General features: G+C 38.1%; 1 protein-coding gene and 1 long non-coding RNA gene across 3 annotated transcripts; both read right to left on the bottom strand.

The window, feature by feature from the left end:
* Positions 1-238: 238 nt before the first annotated feature.
* On the bottom strand, positions 239-5,995 carry LOC141393275 (uncharacterized). Of its 2 annotated transcripts, none has more exons than XR_012410049.1 (3): positions 5,844-5,995; positions 687-1,147; positions 239-623 (listed from the first exon to the last, which is right to left on the bottom strand). It is a non-coding gene; the product is annotated as an uncharacterized lncRNA (long non-coding RNA). The 2 variants fall into 2 exon arrangements; XR_012410050.1 differs by having other exon boundaries at positions 687-1,048.
* A 4,307-nt stretch (positions 5,996-10,302) lies between these two features.
* LOC141393274 (cytochrome P450 6d1) lies at positions 10,303-12,656 on the bottom strand. The gene is made up of 5 exons (XM_073966263.1): positions 11,971-12,656; positions 11,742-11,903; positions 10,945-11,393; positions 10,625-10,873; positions 10,303-10,561 (listed from the first exon to the last, which is right to left on the bottom strand). Exons 1-5 carry the CDS (start codon positions 12,498-12,500, stop codon positions 10,398-10,400), a joined length of 1,554 nt encoding a protein of 517 aa, XP_073822364.1. The 5' UTR covers positions 12,501-12,656; the 3' UTR covers positions 10,303-10,397.
* Between the last annotated feature and the right edge of the window lie 6,079 nt (positions 12,657-18,735).

The raw sequence follows: 18,735 nt of genomic DNA, 5'->3' as shown, positions 1-18,735 counted from the left end.
CCCAACGGACATAACACCCAAAATTGGGCGTTATGTCCGCCTTGACCCAGGACTTGACGCCCAAAATGAAATTGGGCGTTATGTCCTCCCCCATAGCGCCCATTGGGCGTTATGTCCGTTTTCCGAAATAAAAGGTTTTGCCAGTTCATATACAATTTCAGATTTATTTCAAGATACAATTAGAAACCAAATAAAAATTTCTATGGATTTTCCAACAATTTGTCGGCAGAATGGACACAAAATTAAGGAACATTGTTCGACATGTTTTTGTTTTATTCCCTCGAAACAAGATTTACAATTCTTATTTTTAAAACAAATTTCGCATAAAAGCCCATCCTGAGGGGTAGCTTTAATTTTCGAATTCAGCTGATTTGTAAGTATTTTGACTTGCTCTTTCTTGTCGCGATTTCGTTTTTTTTTTGTGGTTGTGAAATGTCTGCAACACCGTCCAAGATCTGTTTCAAATCCACATACTTCTAAAACTGTTGCTGCTTAATAACCTGTAGAAAATCCCAAAACGTACCGTGCATTGGGATTTGTGTACACAGAAAACTGTTGTACGATTCAACAGCACTCGTTGTTCGCACGCACTCACCATGGACAGAAATTTTTTTTGGAGCTTCCTAGGAATAAGACATATTTTTAATGATTTGCTGATTAGTTTTCTTTATGCTATGTATACTTACCAAATCTATCCATTGCCGTTCATAATATTCAAAGAATTTATCAAAGACGTTTTCCGATTTAACGTAGCATTTGAGGTTTGCGTACGCTTCCTCTAGAGTTTGGCAATATAGTTCCCGGAGCGGTCGATATTTCTAGTACTTTTTTCCAAAAGGAACTAGTTCCTTAATATAGTCCCATAGTTCCAAATAGTTCCGAGAGCGATAAAGTTCAATGAATCTTTCTCTTTTATCGTTCTTTCTATTTCCTTCGTTCCAAATAGTTCCCAGAGCGATATTGTTCAATGAATCTTACTCCTTCGTCGTTCTTTTTATTTCCTTCGTTCCAAATAGTTCCGAGAGTGAAGTAGTTTAACCAATCTTTTCTTTGTTTTCATTTTTTGGTGGATGAATACATAAAAATAAATAAATTGAAGCGATGTAAAGAGGATGTATTTTACGTTTATCTAACAATGTAGCCGCATCTGAATGATTAAGAAACGGAACGAAGAGAGTGTGGAATTAAATGAAGAAAATTAATTATACAAATGAAAGGAATTATATGCACGACTGGAACTATATGAACTAAAGGAACTATATAAATGCAAGAGCCGGATATAGTTCCAATAGTTCCTTATCCGGAATAGTTCCTTGGAACTAGTTCGTTGCGGAACAACACAACTCTAGCTTCTTCTTTGCATATATTAAAACCGTTTGGTATCTCATCTGCCGGAAGATGTGGTAATACCAGCATCTTTCTAAACACTGTTCTTGGCTCGTCCATACTTTTAACAAATTTCGTCAATTCAGAGATACTTGCTACCTTTCGTCGCAATGCTTGGCAGTAATGAAACCAGCACCCCTTCAGTTGCACCCCTGGATATACCTTTAAAATAGCATTTCGCAGAGCCTTCTCAAAATCTGTCGTAAAAGAGACTGGCTTAAGACGAAACACGTTTGCCTCTATAAAACTCATAACGTGTTCGTAAACTTTTAGGGTTTTCCTTGACATGAGCACATAAGCGCGCGATTTTTTAAATATGCCGTTTTAGACTTCTGCTCAATCCCTTTCAACATCCCTAAGTTTGCTTTATGACTCTATTTGTAATATACAATAAGGAATAAATAGTATATGCCAATTAAAATTTAACTTAACAACTTACGTGACGTTCGTATCCAATGTATATTTCAAGTAGTTGTTTGTAGCCATTTGTCATTGGTATGGAGCAAAACAAAGTGTATGCAAAGTCTTTCTGCAAGGCTGTTGTCTGATAAAATTTTTCATCCGACACGCTCTCGCACATTCCGTACTGCCTCATGTATTCACTTTTTGCAAAAATATTAATAAATTCCTGAGGGCTTTGTGCAGATTTCGGAATTGATTGAGTTTTTATGCGTCTCAAGTATCTCTGCATTTTGTTGAAAACAACCTGTTCCGCAACGTCCTTAGCATTTCTGCACTCGACGTTAAAAACGGCACGAATTTTGTTAGTTTCCAAACTAGGTTTGAAAACACCTTTTTTTAATAGAATTTTTTAATTGAAATTCCTTCATAATTTTTTCCTGCTCGCCATGATCCGAGTGCACATTATCTTTGTTGGGCGAAATACAAACTTCTCTGTTAATAAATTGCAGAAATGCCTTCCAATTGTTTTGGTAACAAATATAGCGTCTTATGCACTCCCCCTTCTTATTTGTATATTTAGTTTTAAATTTGTACAGTTGTTTATTCACTATAATAACTCACAATTGCGGCGAGCGCCTACAACAAATTCAATGTCAATGCTTTCACCCATTGTCTACACTTTCACACATAAATAGGTTGCCGTTCGCCAGTCTCAGAGCGGATGAGGTGAATAGGCCTCGCTCCTCACAGTGAGAAAGTTGCGTCCATGTAAACGTGGTAATTGAACTGTTCCACCAGTGTGGCACTTGTATTACACTTTCCCTATTCCATGATTGTGTCTAATCTCTTACGTCCTGAGCGACCAGTCCCGATATGTATGGTATCAAACTGGTAGTAGTGCCAACTACAAAGTCTGACCAGAGACTCTTATTCTGGCGAAAGCTAGACCTCAACCCCCTACCAAGAGGGAAGTGAAACCCACCCAGTGGATCTTTAAATTGGTGCCTGCGGGATAGAGCTGTGGGCTCCGTGGAGAGCAACAAATCTCTAAGAGCACTACAAGTAATCTTAAAGGGGCGCTGGCCGACGCATGGTATCGCTGCTCCAGTGCAGTGGTGCACATCTCCAACGTTAATTACTGTCTACTTTCACAAAATCCAGCAGCGTCTGACCCACATTGGGCGGCTTCCTGGTCTGCGTCTGACCCAGGAGGGGCGGCAGTAACAACAAATTTTCCGCCCTTTTGGGCATTAAGATCGAGAGCAGTAAGATCTTAATTATGGCATACTGGACACATAACCTTCTGATCCCTTGGCCTGACAGTTGTAGTATTCTGGAACCTGAGTAAGTGGAGCAAAATCTTACCGAAATGGCGTCCAGGCTAATGCTGCATCTGTCTCCGTCCCATTAAAACCTAGGAAGTCTTGAAAAACGCTCTCAGTTCTGTCGCTACCAAGATGGATGCGAAGGTCCAGGCTTGTCCTGGTTTATACGGGTCTGGCTCTGAACGCAATTTCTCATAAGGATTCTGCGTCAACCCTCGCATGGCCTCCCTGCTTGCATAGATAACCATGGGACCGCAAAACGTAACTTCACATCGGACTGTACTGAGATAACGGCTTCAAGTTTGGACCCAATTACAATGTTTTCCAACAATTTAAACGATAACGTAGAAGGAGCGAACAATCCTCTCAAACCCAGCGGAATTACTAAACGTACTCCGCCAAATGTTGTAAACACCACAGCGAGTTTCAAAAAAGAAACAACAAGGGTGACAAAAACGAAGCAGACGACGATCAACATATTGCTCGTCTAAAACTAGAAGAGGAAGATGCTTTCGTTAAACTCGGAAACAGGCTAAGCGCAATGAACTCGATTGTGAGTGACGCGAAAAATATATTACAAAACCCTCAGAGATAATCTCATGCAGGCGGTGGCCATATACAAGCAGCTGAGAGAAAAAAGGGAAGGAATTGCACTGAGCCAAGTTGTGTGAGCAGCGCACGAAAGCGAAAGAGTGCAAGTGGAAAATGAGCATGTACAAACAGAGTACGTGATAACGCCAAAAAGCAATCAAAAGAGAACGGCATCAATTTCACCGGAGAAGGCAAAAGTGAACAAAAAGGTTCGTACTTCTGAGCCTGAAACGGATAAAGCGCCTGTGGAAAAAAATACTCAATGGACCATAGTAAAAGAAAGAAAAAAGAGAAACACAACTCCGAAAAGGACGCACAAGAACCCGGTTAAAACCAAGGGCGAATCAGTTACGATACAAGCCAACGATTCGTCCTACGCCGATATCTTGAAGAAAATGAAAACCTCTATCAAACCCGTGGAAATTGGAGTGGGAATAAAGAGAATCCACAAAACTAAGGACGGCAATGTACGCATTGAGCTAGGAAAGGGCGTTAAGTCCGGGTTCAAGGCGGACATAGCGCCCAAACAAAATTTTGGGCGTTATGTCCTTGAGTGTTAAGCCAGGTCGCCATTTTTACCATGTTTGCCCACCCATTGGTGCCATTCAAACCAAACCATACTACTTCCTTCGACGAGTTTCATAGCATCACTCCAATTCTTTTATTGGTGAGGGGTTTTCAAGTTATCAGGTATTTTGCGGGCATTATGTGGAGTAAAATTGATATTTTACTTGTGGGAGATCGCCATCTTAAAGACAATATTTCAGCCTATAAAATTGTTTTTGAATTGTTAAAAAATTTCATTCAAAAGTACTATACAATGATAATAATGATCCTGTGTTCGATACAGAAGAAAAGAAGACTATTTGGAGAGATAATATAAAACAAACTTTTACAGATAAAAATCGAACAACTTTTGAAAAACGGACTCAACAATCTCTTACAGAAAATCCCATCAGTCGAAGAGAAGTTGAAACAGATATAAACACTCTGAGAGATAGGAAAGCTTGTGCCCCTGACGAGATTCCTTCGGAAATTCTTAAATTAATAGATGACGAAAACATCGCACTTTTCACAAAATTATTTAACCATGTATATGATACAGGTCGATTCCCACAAGACTGGTTAAAATCTACATTTATTACCATTCCGAAAAATGCAACGAAAAATATTGTAACGCACACAGACTTATAAGTCTTATGAGCCATGCCCTAAAAGATTTTCTACGGATAATTCACACCAGAATATACTCAAAATGCGAAAAAGCCATGGGAACATCTCAGTTTAGATTTAAGGAAGGTATGGGAACCCGAGAAGCACTTTTTTCGATACATACATTGGTCCAGACATGTAAAAACGCACAAAAAGTCGTATTTCTATGCTTCATAGATTACAAAAAAGCTTTTGATACAGTGTTACAGATAAGTTGATTAACATCCTCATCTCCATTGGCCTAGACCAGAAAGTAGTGCATTGTATTAAAAGTGTATATTGGCATCAAAGTGCACAAATAGAAGTGGACGGGGAAATGACTGATAGAATTGACATATCTAAGGGAGTGAGACAAGGGTGCATATTGTCCACTTTACTATTCAGAAAATATTTTTCATGAATCCATAAACAAAATCCCAATCCCCATTCATATAAACGGAACATTTCTGAACCACATAAGATATGCTGATGATACAACCTTACTGGCGCATAGCATATCTGGACTCCAGAACCTTGTCTGTGTTTATACACACAAATTTCTCGGGAAAGTAAATTGAGTTTTTTGGGAGAGAGCGGAGAGGAAAGAGCTCCTCAATACTCTCTCCTACCCCCTATTGCCTAAAAACTGAATTTACTTTCCCGAGCAATATGTGTGTCTAAACACGGACCTTGTGAATAAGCTCGCAATACACGGAAAAATACGGTCTGAAAATTAACATCCGCAAAACCAAATTCATGGTTATAAGCAAGAAGAATGAACACAATATTACAACATTGAAAATTCACAATACAATAATATGTTGACAGAGTTAAAAGTTTCAAATACCTGGGAGTTACAATAACTGAACAGTGGCAGTCCTCCCAAGAAATAAGATGCAGAATTGAACAGGCCAGAGAAGCATTTTCAAAATATAAGAGAGTACTTACGAGTCATGACAATAATCTTGAAACAAAGATTCTTTTTATCAAAACATATGTCTGGTCAGTGTTATTTATGCAACGGAAGTATGGGCAATTAAAACTGCTGATATAAGAAGCCTGGAAGCTTTTGAGATACGGATTTATAGGAGAGTACTCAAAATTCCCTGGACAGCCCATATGACAAATGCCGATGTACTGAGAAGGATGCACTGCGAAAGAGAACTTATCTCAGTTATAAAAAGACGAAAGACTGCGTACCTGGGCATATAATGCGAAATCAAAAATATAAATTGCTACAAAATATAATCCACATAAAGCTAGAGGGAAGACCTGTTAGAGGAAGAAAGGAGACAACATGGATCGATAATATTACAGAATGGACTGGCATCCGAGATACTACAACCTTATTATCAAGGGCTAGAGATAGAAATTCGTTTGCAGACATACTAAGCAATCTTTAAACAAATCTATATATATAAAAGAGCTTAGTGATAAGTGAGTGAGTGAGTGACTGACAGATCATCGCCCAGACGAAACGGCTGAAGCTAGAAGCTTGACATTTTGAGTGTAGGTTGCTGTTGGTATGTAGGCAGGAGATAAGGCTCGGTTTTTGGAAATTCGAACTGGAAGAGTACGAAAAGTACTAAAAGGTACTAAATATGGTACCCTTTGTATTAGGCAAACGGGAAGAGCCAGAATCCTGAAATTTGGAATGAGGGTCATTGGTGGAGAGCTAGAAAGATGTACCAAAGGGTTTTGGAATTTCGACCTATAAGTGTACGAAAAGTACTAAAAGGTATAAAATTTAGTACCAGTTGTATATTTTGAACGGCTAATAGCTAGAATCTTAAAATTTGGTATGGAAATAAAGGTTGGGAAGTGGAGTTTATGAAAGGAAATTCGTACTCATGTGTACGAAAAGTACTAAAGTGTAATAAATTTAGTACAATTTGGATTTGGGTGAACGAATAAAGCTGGAAACTTGAATTTTGGAATTAAGACTACTGTTGAAGAGTAGGATTGAGATATGAGGGTTATTTTTGGAAATTCGTACTTATGTGTACGAAAAGTACTAAATTTGGTACAATTTGGATTTGGGTGAATGGGTATAGGTGGAATCCTGAAATTTGGAATTAAGATTACTGTTGGAGTGGAGGATTGAGATATGGAGGTGGTTTTGGAATTTTGTACTTATGTGTACGAAAAGTACTAAATGGTACTAAATTTGGTACAATTTGGATTTGGATGAACGGATAGATGTGGAATCCTGAAATTTGGAATAATGATTATTGTTGGAGATACGATTGAGTTGTTTTGGTAATTCGTACTTATGTGTACGAAAAATACTACGGTACTCAATTTGATACAATTTAGATTTGGGTGAACGGATAGAGGCGAAATCCTTAATTTTGGAATTAGGATTACCGTTGAAGTGTAGGATTGAGATATGGAGGTAGCTTTGGAAATTCCTATATATGTGTACGAAAAGTGCTAAATGGTACTAAATCTGGTACAATTTGAATTTGGGTGAATGGATGGAGGTGGAATTCTGAATTTTGGAATTAAGATTACTGCTGGAGTGTACGAAAAGTACTAAATGATACTAAATTTGGTACAATTTGGATTTGGATAATCGGATAGAGCTGGAAACCTGAAATTTGGAATAATGATTACTGGTGAAGCTTAGGATTGAGATATGAAGGTGGTTTTGGAAATTCGTACGAAAAATACTAAATGGTACTAAATTTGGCACAATTTGGATTCTGGTGAACGGAAAGAGCTAGAAGAGTGAAATTTGGAATAGTGATTATTGTTGGAGTATGAGAAATTCGAGTATTGGAAATTCGTACTAATCTACACGAAGAGTTTTAAATGGTACTAAATTTGGTACAATTTGGATTTTAGAGAACGGATAAAGCTAGAAGTCTGGCATTTGGACACATTCATTGGATTAGGGTGAACGAATAGGGCTAGAATCCTGAAATTTGGCATATGATTACTGTTGGAGTATGGAGAAACTCGAGTATTGAAAATTCGTACTTATGTGTACGAAAAGTACTAAATGGTACTAAATTTGGTACAATTTAGATTTGAGTGAAGGGTAGAGCTGGAAACCTGAAATTTGGAATTAAGAGTACTGTTGAAGTCTATGATTGAGATATAATAATGGTTTTGGAAATTCGTACTTATGTGTTCCAAAAGTACTAAATGGTTCTAAATTTGGTACGATTTTGGTTTTGTGGAACGTATGGAGTTGAAATCCTCACAATTTGAAATATAGATTAGATTAGATAGATTAAAGTTTGGGATTGAGATATGGAGATATTTTTCTAAATTCTTATTTAAAAGGTACTAAATTTGGTACTACTTGGATTTTATTGAACGGATAGAGATGGAATTCTGAAATTTGGAAATAAGATTACTGTTGGAGTATAGGATTGAGGTAGTTTTGGAAATTCGTACTTATTGTGTAAAAAAGTACTAAATGGTACTAAATTTGGTACAGTTTGGATGTGGTACACGCATCGTACTTTCCTACGAAAAGTAATAAATGGTACTAAATTTGGTATATGAATAGAGGTGGAATTCGGAAATTTGGTATAAGGGGAGATATGAATGTGGTTGTGGATAGAAGTACCATAAGTGTACGAAAACTACTAAATGGTACATAATTTTGTTCAAATTGTTATTGTGTAAAGGTAAAAATGAAAGGTAGAGCTGAAATTGTGTAGAGTTGAGATAAGGATGAGGTTTTGGAAATTTGTACTTATATATACGAAAAGTACTAAATACTACTATAATTGGTTTTGGGAGAACGTATACAGCTGTAAATAAGTATCGCGGTTGGGATATAGTTTTGGATATAGGGGTGTAATTTTTGAAACTTATACTGACTGTACTGAAATTGGTACCGTTTTGGTGTTGCATGAAGAGACCAGCTATGTCTCTGAATTTCGATTTTTTATATTAGGATTTGTTTTGGTGTTTAGATAAGGAGTTTCCCAAATATCAATACAAATTCTGAAATAAGGTATGGAGGTCGCTGAGGGCTGAGTTATTCAGGTCGTGTTAGAAATACGAGAAGTACAAAATGGTAATAAATTCGGTGTTGGGTGTAGCAATGAAGCTGGAGTTATAATTAGTGTCATAATTAGTGTGCGAAAAGTTCAATAGTGCAATAAATTTGGTATTGGGCTAAGGAATAGAAGTGGAATTCTGATTTCTTATTTATTTGTCAGGTTCACTGTTAGTGGTGGTCTTACAATAAAAATTCTAGAAGTATTAAATTATACTAAATATTGAAGAACTGGTATTGAGTGGACCGACAAATGAAATTTGTTATGAAAATCCGCCTTTAAAATCGATGAAATGTTTCTACATGTAATACCATTGGCATTGGGCGAACATGTAGACCTACAGTAAACATTGAGTTAAGGTCCTGGATTTTTAAAATTCTACTGAATAGTGTACTATTGGTTTTATGCTAACGAGAAGGCGGTTTCTAAATAATGCACTGAAATCAAAAGTCAAACGTATCTCCAAAAAAAAAAAATATTTTTTTTATTCTGGACGTTTTAGTAAGTTAATTTGAAATCATAGATCAATGCGACCTAGAACAAGAAGAGAACAAAAAGGCCTACATTAAAATCTCAAAAATTAACTGTAATATAGGGGCCATGTCAAAGCGTGCGCATTAAGTAACATTTTTTGAATAAAGATTTTCTAAATGTTGATATCACAAATTCCGAAATTAGAGCAACTTCGGTTGCCAAATGTGGATAAAATGTTCAAAATACCCGTACCGTGGACTGAAATTAAGAATGAGGGTCGGTGTTGATGTGATACGATAAGGTTTACTTACTTACTTTACAATATCTAAATGAATTTATAATATATAATTGTTCCACAAACATCCCAGAAGGACAAGGGATGCTTCCCTCATATCAATGAGTGCACTCCGATTCATATTATCTCAGTGATATGGGACCTAATGTTTATCGCCGTGTCCGAACGGCGTGTCTTAAGGCACCACTTGTAGAGAAGTTTTACATGGCTGAAATACTCAGAAAATGTTACCAACATTACTGAGGGGTATTTCCTACCGTTGAAAATTTGATGTTGGGAATCGAATCGCAGACCTTCTGGGTACAAGGAGGGTGTGCATACCATCAATTAAAATGGATGTTTTTAGTGTTCCTATTCCGCATACGAAGTAGCGGGCATTTTGCTAGTATTGTATATATGTATATATAAAAAAAAATCTGTTTATAATTGTATTGGTCGCTAGCATTCGGAAAATGAATTGGCAAATAAAGAGGAAGAAAAAATCTTAACTCGTTGCCAAGTTATGAACTTTTACATTTTTTATTTCGGGTTGCATAATTTTCAGTGACAGTCACTGTATATACCAGTTGTACAGGTATGTACCTTTGCTAACGTGATATGTATGGCATGTGGGCACATATAGAACCAATTGTGAAAAGTTTTATTCATTCAATTTTATTTAATTACATATTTACAAAAATAATAAAAATTTGAATACACATACATAGATTTACTCTAACGTCTCTTTGAAAGTCCGACATTAAGACCATTTATAGGCACCAGCACAGGAGCGATGTGAAATTTAAATTCCACTTCTTTACGTGGCATTGGTGCTATTTTGAAATTGGCTAATATTTTGGCCAAGGCCACCTTTGAATTTATAACTCCCATGCGCTTGGCTATAAAGAAACAAAAACCAATTAATTAAAACTTAATCTTCCAGTCAGTTGCAATTCTCTTACCTATACAGTGACGTGGACCCTCTCCAAAAGGCATAAATGCCACTGGATTATAATCTTTATTATCTTCGGCAAAACGTTCCGGTTTATAATCCATGGGATTGGGGAAATATTGCGGATCACGGTGTATGCCCAACAGGGATATTATAATTCCAGTATTCTTTTGTATGGTTAATTTACTATCCGGTATTTTGAAGTCTTGAGTACATTTACGATTCAAAAATGGTAGGCTAGGATATTTGCGGGTGGTTTCTAGGAAAAAAAAAAAAACATATTTTTTAATGTAATATTAAATTAATATTCAATTGTAGGTGGTATTTTACCCATAACACACAAATCCAAATATTTCATATCTTGTATGGCCTCATATGTTAGGCGGCCCTCGGGTTTTAAACCATGCTTTTGCAAAACCTCATCTACCTCATTTTGAGCCTTTTTCAATATCTCCGGATACATGGCAAATTCGTAGATGGTAAATGAGATTGTGGCCGCCGTTGTCTCTGATCCGGCAATATAGAACAAAAATGAATTTGAGGCAATCATGTCAATAGACATTGCCTTGAGATTTTCCGCCATTGATTCTACTTTACTCCACATTTTATCATTATCATCGGAAATTTTACCCGTATTTCTTAATTGAATAAATAACTGCAACAAATCTTTGCGCATTACATCTTTTTCCTCACGAAATTCTATGGTACGCTTGACAATGTCACGCAAACGATATGTCACTGGATCGTTGGCACCCAAGCGTGACAAAAGTTTGGCTACTCTGAAATGGAATTGAAGATGTACGAATTAATGAATTACTTCTTATTTTTAAATTTTGGCGTACAAAAAAATGTATTTAGAACAACCAGAAAAGCCAATAATCTAGCTAAGAGGTCGAATGAGTAGCAGGTATATTTTGCTTGATAATAGGCCTGTACGATAACTTCGCAAGTAAAAGGTATTTGCAAGTTCTTGCAACTACTTGCAAGTGCTTCTCATTTCTCTTTTACTGAACAAGTTTGTTATCGAACAGCATTTTGTAAATGTTTGTACAAACTTTTGAGTTATCGTACAGACCTAATGTGGCCCTTCACATTTGCCAGTCATCACTTCCGCCAGCAATACTTACGGTGGGCATATGAAATTCATCAAATTACGAAATCTCTGCACTGCACTGGACTTCTGAGGAATAAACAAACGATCACTAAGGACACGAAATTCGTTATCCGGATGCGTAAAACTATCGATTTCTAGGCCAAATATTACCGAGCCAATAATATCAACAGCGTAACTGAAAAAAAACGGCAGAATATATATTTCATACTACATTTATTTAAGAATCCATTACCATTACTCACGTTGTTAAAATACTTTTTATTTCCAAAATATGACTTTCGCCATCCGCCAACTGTTTAGACAAATGATGGATCAGCTTTGCAGCCACATCATCGACGGTCTCAAACATACCCTTCAGCTTGCTCGTAGAAAATGATGGAGTCAATTTCATCCTCAATGTACGCCATGACTGACCCTCTAAAACAAACAAATTCGCTGACAATGGATCATTTTTCTCATCCACATAAAGACCACGATCATGAAAGCTATTAAAATCCGTAGTTAAAATTTGCCGTGCTAATTCGGCATCTCTAATGAGTAGGGCCGGTTGGAAGAACATATAAACGCCAACAACTTTCTCTCGACATTTTTCGTAAATATCATACATAACCAAACCAAAGTGACGTTCCTTGTGAAATACTTTACTTAGAGAACCGAAGGGTATGACGGCTTTATCCGATTCAAAACCCAAACGTTCCCATTGTGTATAATGGAGTTTGGCAAAGATGTACAGTGATGTACAGAAAATCAGTAGCAGTAGTAGCAGCAGCATTGTAATCTGTTTTTTGTTTTCTTGTTATTTTATTTCACTTGCACTAGTCGTGTTCGGGTTTTATTATTAACTGAATAGTTATTACAAATAGCTTGTAATAGAATTTTATAAATGCAATAGGTCTGTTCGATAACTTCGCAAGTAAAAAAAAGTACTTGCAAGTACTCAGAAAATTCTCAGTGACTTCTCTCAATGAATTTTACTCTCTCTCGAAGCTAAAAATTTGGGGAATGTTATCGAACAACAATTTGCAATTACTTGCAAGAAGTTTGGCGGAAAAGATTTAATTTAAATCAGCTGATCAAACTTGCAAATTCTTACAAGGAAAATTTTGCTTGCAAAAACTTGTAAGTTCTCAGTAACAAAAGTGTCCAAAACTCTACAAAAATTAACTCTACAAAAATTCGCTCTCTTTTACTTTACAAGTTTGTTATCGAACAGCATTTTGTAAAAGTTTGTAGAAAGTTTTGGGTTGTCGAACAGACCTAATGAAATGCACTTATCACTTATTTGCTTCGTTCTCTCCGCCAAGGAAATTCTCTCATGTTGTTTTAATACGTTGTAAACGACATTGCCACGGCTGCCAGATTTGACGATTTATCGTTATTTTGACGTTTTTTTTTGGTCAAAAATTTATAAATGATGATTTGACGATTTTTGGATATTTTGCTAATGCAGTCATAGAAAATGTTGTAAAATATGAATTTGTAAAATCTTAGTTGATTTTAAAAATTAATTGTTAAACAATATCACAATAATCGTTATTTTTGAACGTAGAAGCTTGAAATTTTGCCAAAACATGTATTTTAGCTTTATGTATCAGATTTCATCAATGGTGACGATATGTTTGGGTACATATGCAAATGAATTTTTAACTAGAATCAAACTGAGTTCAATGGAAACAAGCAATATATATAATTGCTCTGCTCCAGAACCTGCAACAATCTCCTATTTTTTGGTAAATTTATAAAGGAACAAAAAGTCAAAATTTCAACAATAATAGATTCTGTCACGGGCAATTAACTGCGTTATATTGAGCTTTGTGCAGAAATTTTAAAAGTTTAATAAATTTGATTTTGGAAATAGTTTTATTGATTTTTCGACATCCTTAACGAACTTTCACTTTTGTCAACAAGAAGGAAAAGCAAAAATTGGATTCAAAATTTCGTGAACTAAAGCTTTTGGATTTTGAGGAAATGTTTGAAAATAATGAAACGGATTTATTTCGTATTTTAATATATGATTTGATACGTGTTGATGGTTAATATGTTTTTCCTATAATAACAAATTTTTTAAAGAAAATAACACTGTGCAACATTTTTGAGCCAATCGCGTGCAAACAACTTCTGTCCAGAATTTTATGAAAGTAGAGGACCAATAGGCAAAAACCATATTTGGGTTTTGTTTTCTTAGATCGGGTTCGGGCCCGAGCAGGGACCCGATTCAAAATCGCATTGCGGAAAACCTGAAACCACCGCCAACGACGACGGATCGAGTCACAAATGCGGTAAAAAGTTAAAGGAAGAATCATTGGATTGGATATATTTGTGAAGGAAGGAGCAGCTCGTAGAGCAATGTCAGGCGGCACCAATACCGACGGAAGGTTTAACAGTCGGGTACTTGAGGAAGCAATTGGCAGACCTCGTACTGAAGAAGCGGCAGGAGACCTGTAACAAAAATTTTCTTTGGGAGATAGAAAACGAATTGAGAGACGAGGAGAGAACGGTGGTCACAAAGAAATGCTTGAACGTCCCAGAACCTATTTCCCGACGAGAGACGAGCGATTCCGAGACCATAAATAGTGTGCAGCGCTGGAACCTTAAATACACAGGCGAAGGAAACTTGGTGGAGTTCCTAGAAAGGCTTGAGGAATTGTTATAGAGTACCCCACGACCGTTTGATTTCCACTCTACCCATCATCCTCGAGGGTAAGGCCTTGAAGTGGTACAGGGTGAAGAAAAACGATATCAAGTCTTGGAGCACTTTTCGGGGGGAAGTCGAGAAGTTCTTTTTATCGAAGCGACATCTAGCGCAATTAGAACATTCCTTCTACAACCGCCGGCAAGATAACCGAGAAAATGCGAAGGACTTTATCCTGCAGATATTGACCATGGCGAAACAACACCCCACCCTCCGAGAAATGGATCACCTCGACCGAATCTACGATGGTCTCCGCCCCGAATATCGCCACTACATCCGTCGATGTGATTTCCAAACCTTGGAGGAGCTAATGTCATTCACGGACGACTTCGAGCTCTTAAAAAGGGATGAAACTCGTGCCGAACGTCCACACACCTCACACATGAGTTTTCATCGAGCCGAAAGTTATCAACGCTCAACCCATTGCTGGCGATGTAAGCAGAAAGGTCACACCCGTTTTCAATGCAATGCCAGGTGGAAAATCTTCTGTTCGTATTGTGGCAAGGAGGATGTAATGACAAGGAACTGTCAATGTCGAGAAGATACGAACGTCGAGGTCTCCAGGGATAGGGACTCGGTTCACATCTTCTATAGCCCAACGAGCCAGCGGCATCACAACATGTTCAGAGAACAGACTCCATTACGACTAAGCCTACAGTCAACCTCTACATCGGAAAACCAAGCGTCGACGAAGGCAACCCCCAACCAATCGACGCCCAAAGAATCTGCCACCATCCGGCAAATCCCCTAGCAGGTGTTCAACTGTCCGTCACGTCACCGTAGCACGGACATCATCCAACCAACAGTCACCTTTGATTGCTAACGAGGAACCTAACACAGGAGAATCCATTTCCGTCTCGTTGAATTTAGACGAACAATCGACTTTATCCCAAAGAACTAATTCACCACTTGTTAAAACTTTACCAAATAATGAAGACCCCGACCAGACTAAAAGAAAAAAAAAGAAAATGCGAACCTGAGCAAAGCTGTACTAAAGAATACCGAGAAGTAAAGCCACAACTGAAAAGGAAACAGAAACAAAAATCAAGTTTTAGAAGGAAGAAATTCGTATTCTGAAGCTGATTTTATGTTTTCCCTCTCCGAAGCGGAAGGGGGAAATGTAACGTGACAATACTATCACGTACATACCATGTATGTACACAATACCGGCTACCACCCAATACACTGCAGACATACTGAACAGCCATTCGATAGGCAGCAGCCACTACATTACATCTGTCTGCCTGTTGGGTATTAACATGTAACGCAACGGAGAATTAAATTTCAGTGTAATTTCGCCGTAACCATTTTGACGCGCACTGCGAATAATTCTCATTCACTCTCCACTTCAGCCCACTAAAGTATTCCAGAAGTGCTTGAGAAGGGCGGGCTTACTACTGCAGGGAGTTTGCTACCCGGGCTGGAACGGAAGGTTGCTCTAAGTCCGCCAACTTACGCCTCGGTGCCTAGTGTTGGGAATACTTTTTGAGAGCTACCCATTAAGTTGTGGTGGCTGATACATACACGGGGCCTTCGGGTCAGCTGTTCCACTGGGCCTTCGGGTCAGCTGTTCCACAGGGCATTCGTGCCAGCTGTTCCACAGGGCCTTCGGGTCAGCTGTTCCACAGGCCCTTCGGGTCATCTGTTCCACAGGGCCTTCGTGCTAGCTGTTCCACAGGGCATTCGTGCCAGCTGTTCCACAGGGCCTTCGGGTCAGCTGTTCCACAGGGCATTCGTGCCAGTTGTTCCACAGGACCTTCGGGTCAACTGTTCCGTAGTTAGAAACCAGTAGCGCATGGTAGAAGTTAGACAAACTAGACTAATACCCTAAGCCGTCGTGTCCCCGGGCATCAGCAACCGAACCCATGGTGTCCCCGAGCAATCTGCAGCCGAACACCGAATTCATCGTCTTCCCGATCATCTATAGCCGAACACCGAATTCATCGTCTTCCCGATCATCTATAGCCGAACACCGAATTCATCGTCTTCCCGATCATCTATAGCCGAACACCAAATTTTCGTCTTCCCGATCATCTGTAGCCGAACACCAAACGCAAACAACACCGTTTCCCTCGTAGAAGAAGCCGGTAACTCAACACGTCCTCCTCAGCTGCCAAATCCCAGCGAGCTTGCATAATCCAACGCCAACTATTAATCTAAATATATACCCATTGAATTCATTCTTATCGCATTTGAACACAAGTAGATTGCAAATTAGTATTTATTCAATAAATCCCCGATTTAGCCCCCAGGAAAGGGAGAATACTAGTCTTCTCATTTCGTAAGGTTTAGTGGGTCCTTATGGAGACCCTGGACGCGACTGAGCTTGCCCCAGCCGACGACATAACCACGTTACAAATGGCGGCAAAATTCTTATTAGTTTCGGAGATAAAGGTCCGATCAATGGAAAAAAGGCTCATTTTAGGTCGGTTTAGATGAGGCCATAAAATCTAAACCCGATCTAAGAATACAAAACCCAATTAAGGTTTTTGTAGTCTCAATATGTACTTTCACAAAATGCCCATTAGAAGTTGTTTGAATTTCCAGTGTTGCACAGTGTAATGATAGGTATTACCACATTCGCCAGCAAATGTTAAACATGTTTTCAGCCAATTAAATCTTTACAAAACGAAATATGTATCGAAATTCTTTTCATAAGGATTCAATGTAGAGTTTGGCACATTGATTAAACACGACTTGTTAACAATGTTAACTCAAATATATATTTACAAAATCGTTTAATTAATCAATTAATTTAATACTGACTTGTATTAAAAATATGTTTACTAACTTGAATAGCCATTTAATGTTTATTTTAATTTTTGACGATTGTTTGACGCTTTTGTAAAATAGATTTGACGATTTTAATTTTAGAAATGGTCATTTTGACGATTTTCCATAAAAATAATCTGGCAGCCCTGGACATTGCAAATATTATAGCTGTGTTCCTTTACTTACCTGTAGAGTTGGTAATATAGTTCCTGGAGCGGATCGATCCTTCTAGTTCCTTTTACCAAAAGGAACTAGTTCCTTAATATAGTTCCATAGTTGCAAATAGTTCCGAGAGCGATATAGTTCAATGCATCTTTCTCGTTCCACGTTCTTTTTATTTCCTTCATTCCAAATAGATCCGGGACCGTTATAGTTCAATGCATCTTTCTCGTTCCTCGTTCTTTTTATTTCCTTCATTCCAAATAGTTCCGAGAATGAAGTAGTTTAACTCATCATAAAAATAAATAAATTGCAGCAATGTAACGAGGATGTAATTTACATTTATTTAACAATGTGGCCGCATCTGAATGATGAAGGAACCAAACGTAAAAGATCGAAGAAAGAAAATGAATTATATACATAAATGAAAGGAATTATATGCACGGCTGGAACTATATGAACTAAAGGAACTATATAAATGAAAGAGCCGGATATAGTTCCAATAGTTCCTTGTCCGGAATAGTTCCTTGGAACTAGTTCGTTCCGGAACTACACAACTCTACTTACCTGAGGTTACCATTTGTTACCATTTTTAACCTGCAGCAATTTTTAAGAGAGTGAGAGAGCGCTCATATGCCTTTCTCTTCTACCACAGGCTACCAGTCAAATTTCTGCAGGTAAAAAATGGGTGACGTAGGGGATGGAAGATACCAAGGAACGGTCCTAACCGGTTTTAACATGGCAAAGCCCAGGATTTATCTTGGTCCCTCTTTCATCTCAAGTGCACACTGACCTCCCCGTGTTGTCACCTGGGGAACTGTCTTTAACACCCGTTGAAGGTAGTGAGCTAACATGTGCCGCGCGTTCACCCATAAGAACGTTAAAAACTTGGGTTTGGGCGCTGGGTTAGTAACCCTCCCTTAGAACAAACAGCCTAATATGAAAAAACGAATGAAAAGAAAAACAAACCCCTCTAAAGTTGACGAACACCGCAAACGTTTTAAGGACCATGATCTACGAATCTGCACCTGGAATGTTCGCACTCTTTATAGAGAAGGTGCAGTTTTCGTATTGGCAGATGTACTTGAAAAGTACAAGGCCGACATTACTGCCATACAGGAAATACGATGGAACGGGAAAGGCGTCACAACAACATCTAAAGGTGACGCACTGTATTATAGCTGTCATGACGTAAAGCATGAGTTTGGTTGTGGATTCGTAGTTAGTCGGAGACTAAAACATTTGGTCTCCAGCTTCACCCCAGTGAATGAAAGACTCGCTGCAATTCGATTAAAAGCAATATTCTTCAACATCAGCTTTATTTGATCTCATGCTCCCACTGAAGACAAGGACGAACAGACCAAGGATATATTTTACGAGCGCT

Source organism: Musca autumnalis, unplaced genomic scaffold (genome assembly GCF_047663935.1).
Source record: "Musca autumnalis isolate F117 unplaced genomic scaffold, ASM4766393v1 scaffold_2, whole genome shotgun sequence".
NCBI lineage: Eukaryota > Metazoa > Arthropoda > Insecta > Diptera > Muscidae > Musca > Musca autumnalis.
This window is presented reverse-complemented; position numbering and strand designations above follow the sequence as displayed.

What these genes read in the sequence shown, in the direction of transcription:
- LOC141393274 (XM_073966263.1), bottom strand. Translation starts at nt 12,500, where the DNA reads ATGCTGCTGCTACTACTGCTACTGATTTTCTGTACATCACTGTACATC. An exon ending in ATAAAAAGTATTTTAACAAC is followed by an intron (nt 11,904 to 11,970) that starts GTGAGTAATGGT and finishes GTTTTTTTTCAG; the next exon opens with TTACGCTGTTGATATTATTG. An exon ending in ATGAATTTCATATGCCCACC is followed by an intron (nt 11,394 to 11,741) that starts GTAAGTATTGCT and finishes ATTCCATTTCAG; the next exon opens with AGTAGCCAAACTTTTGTCAC.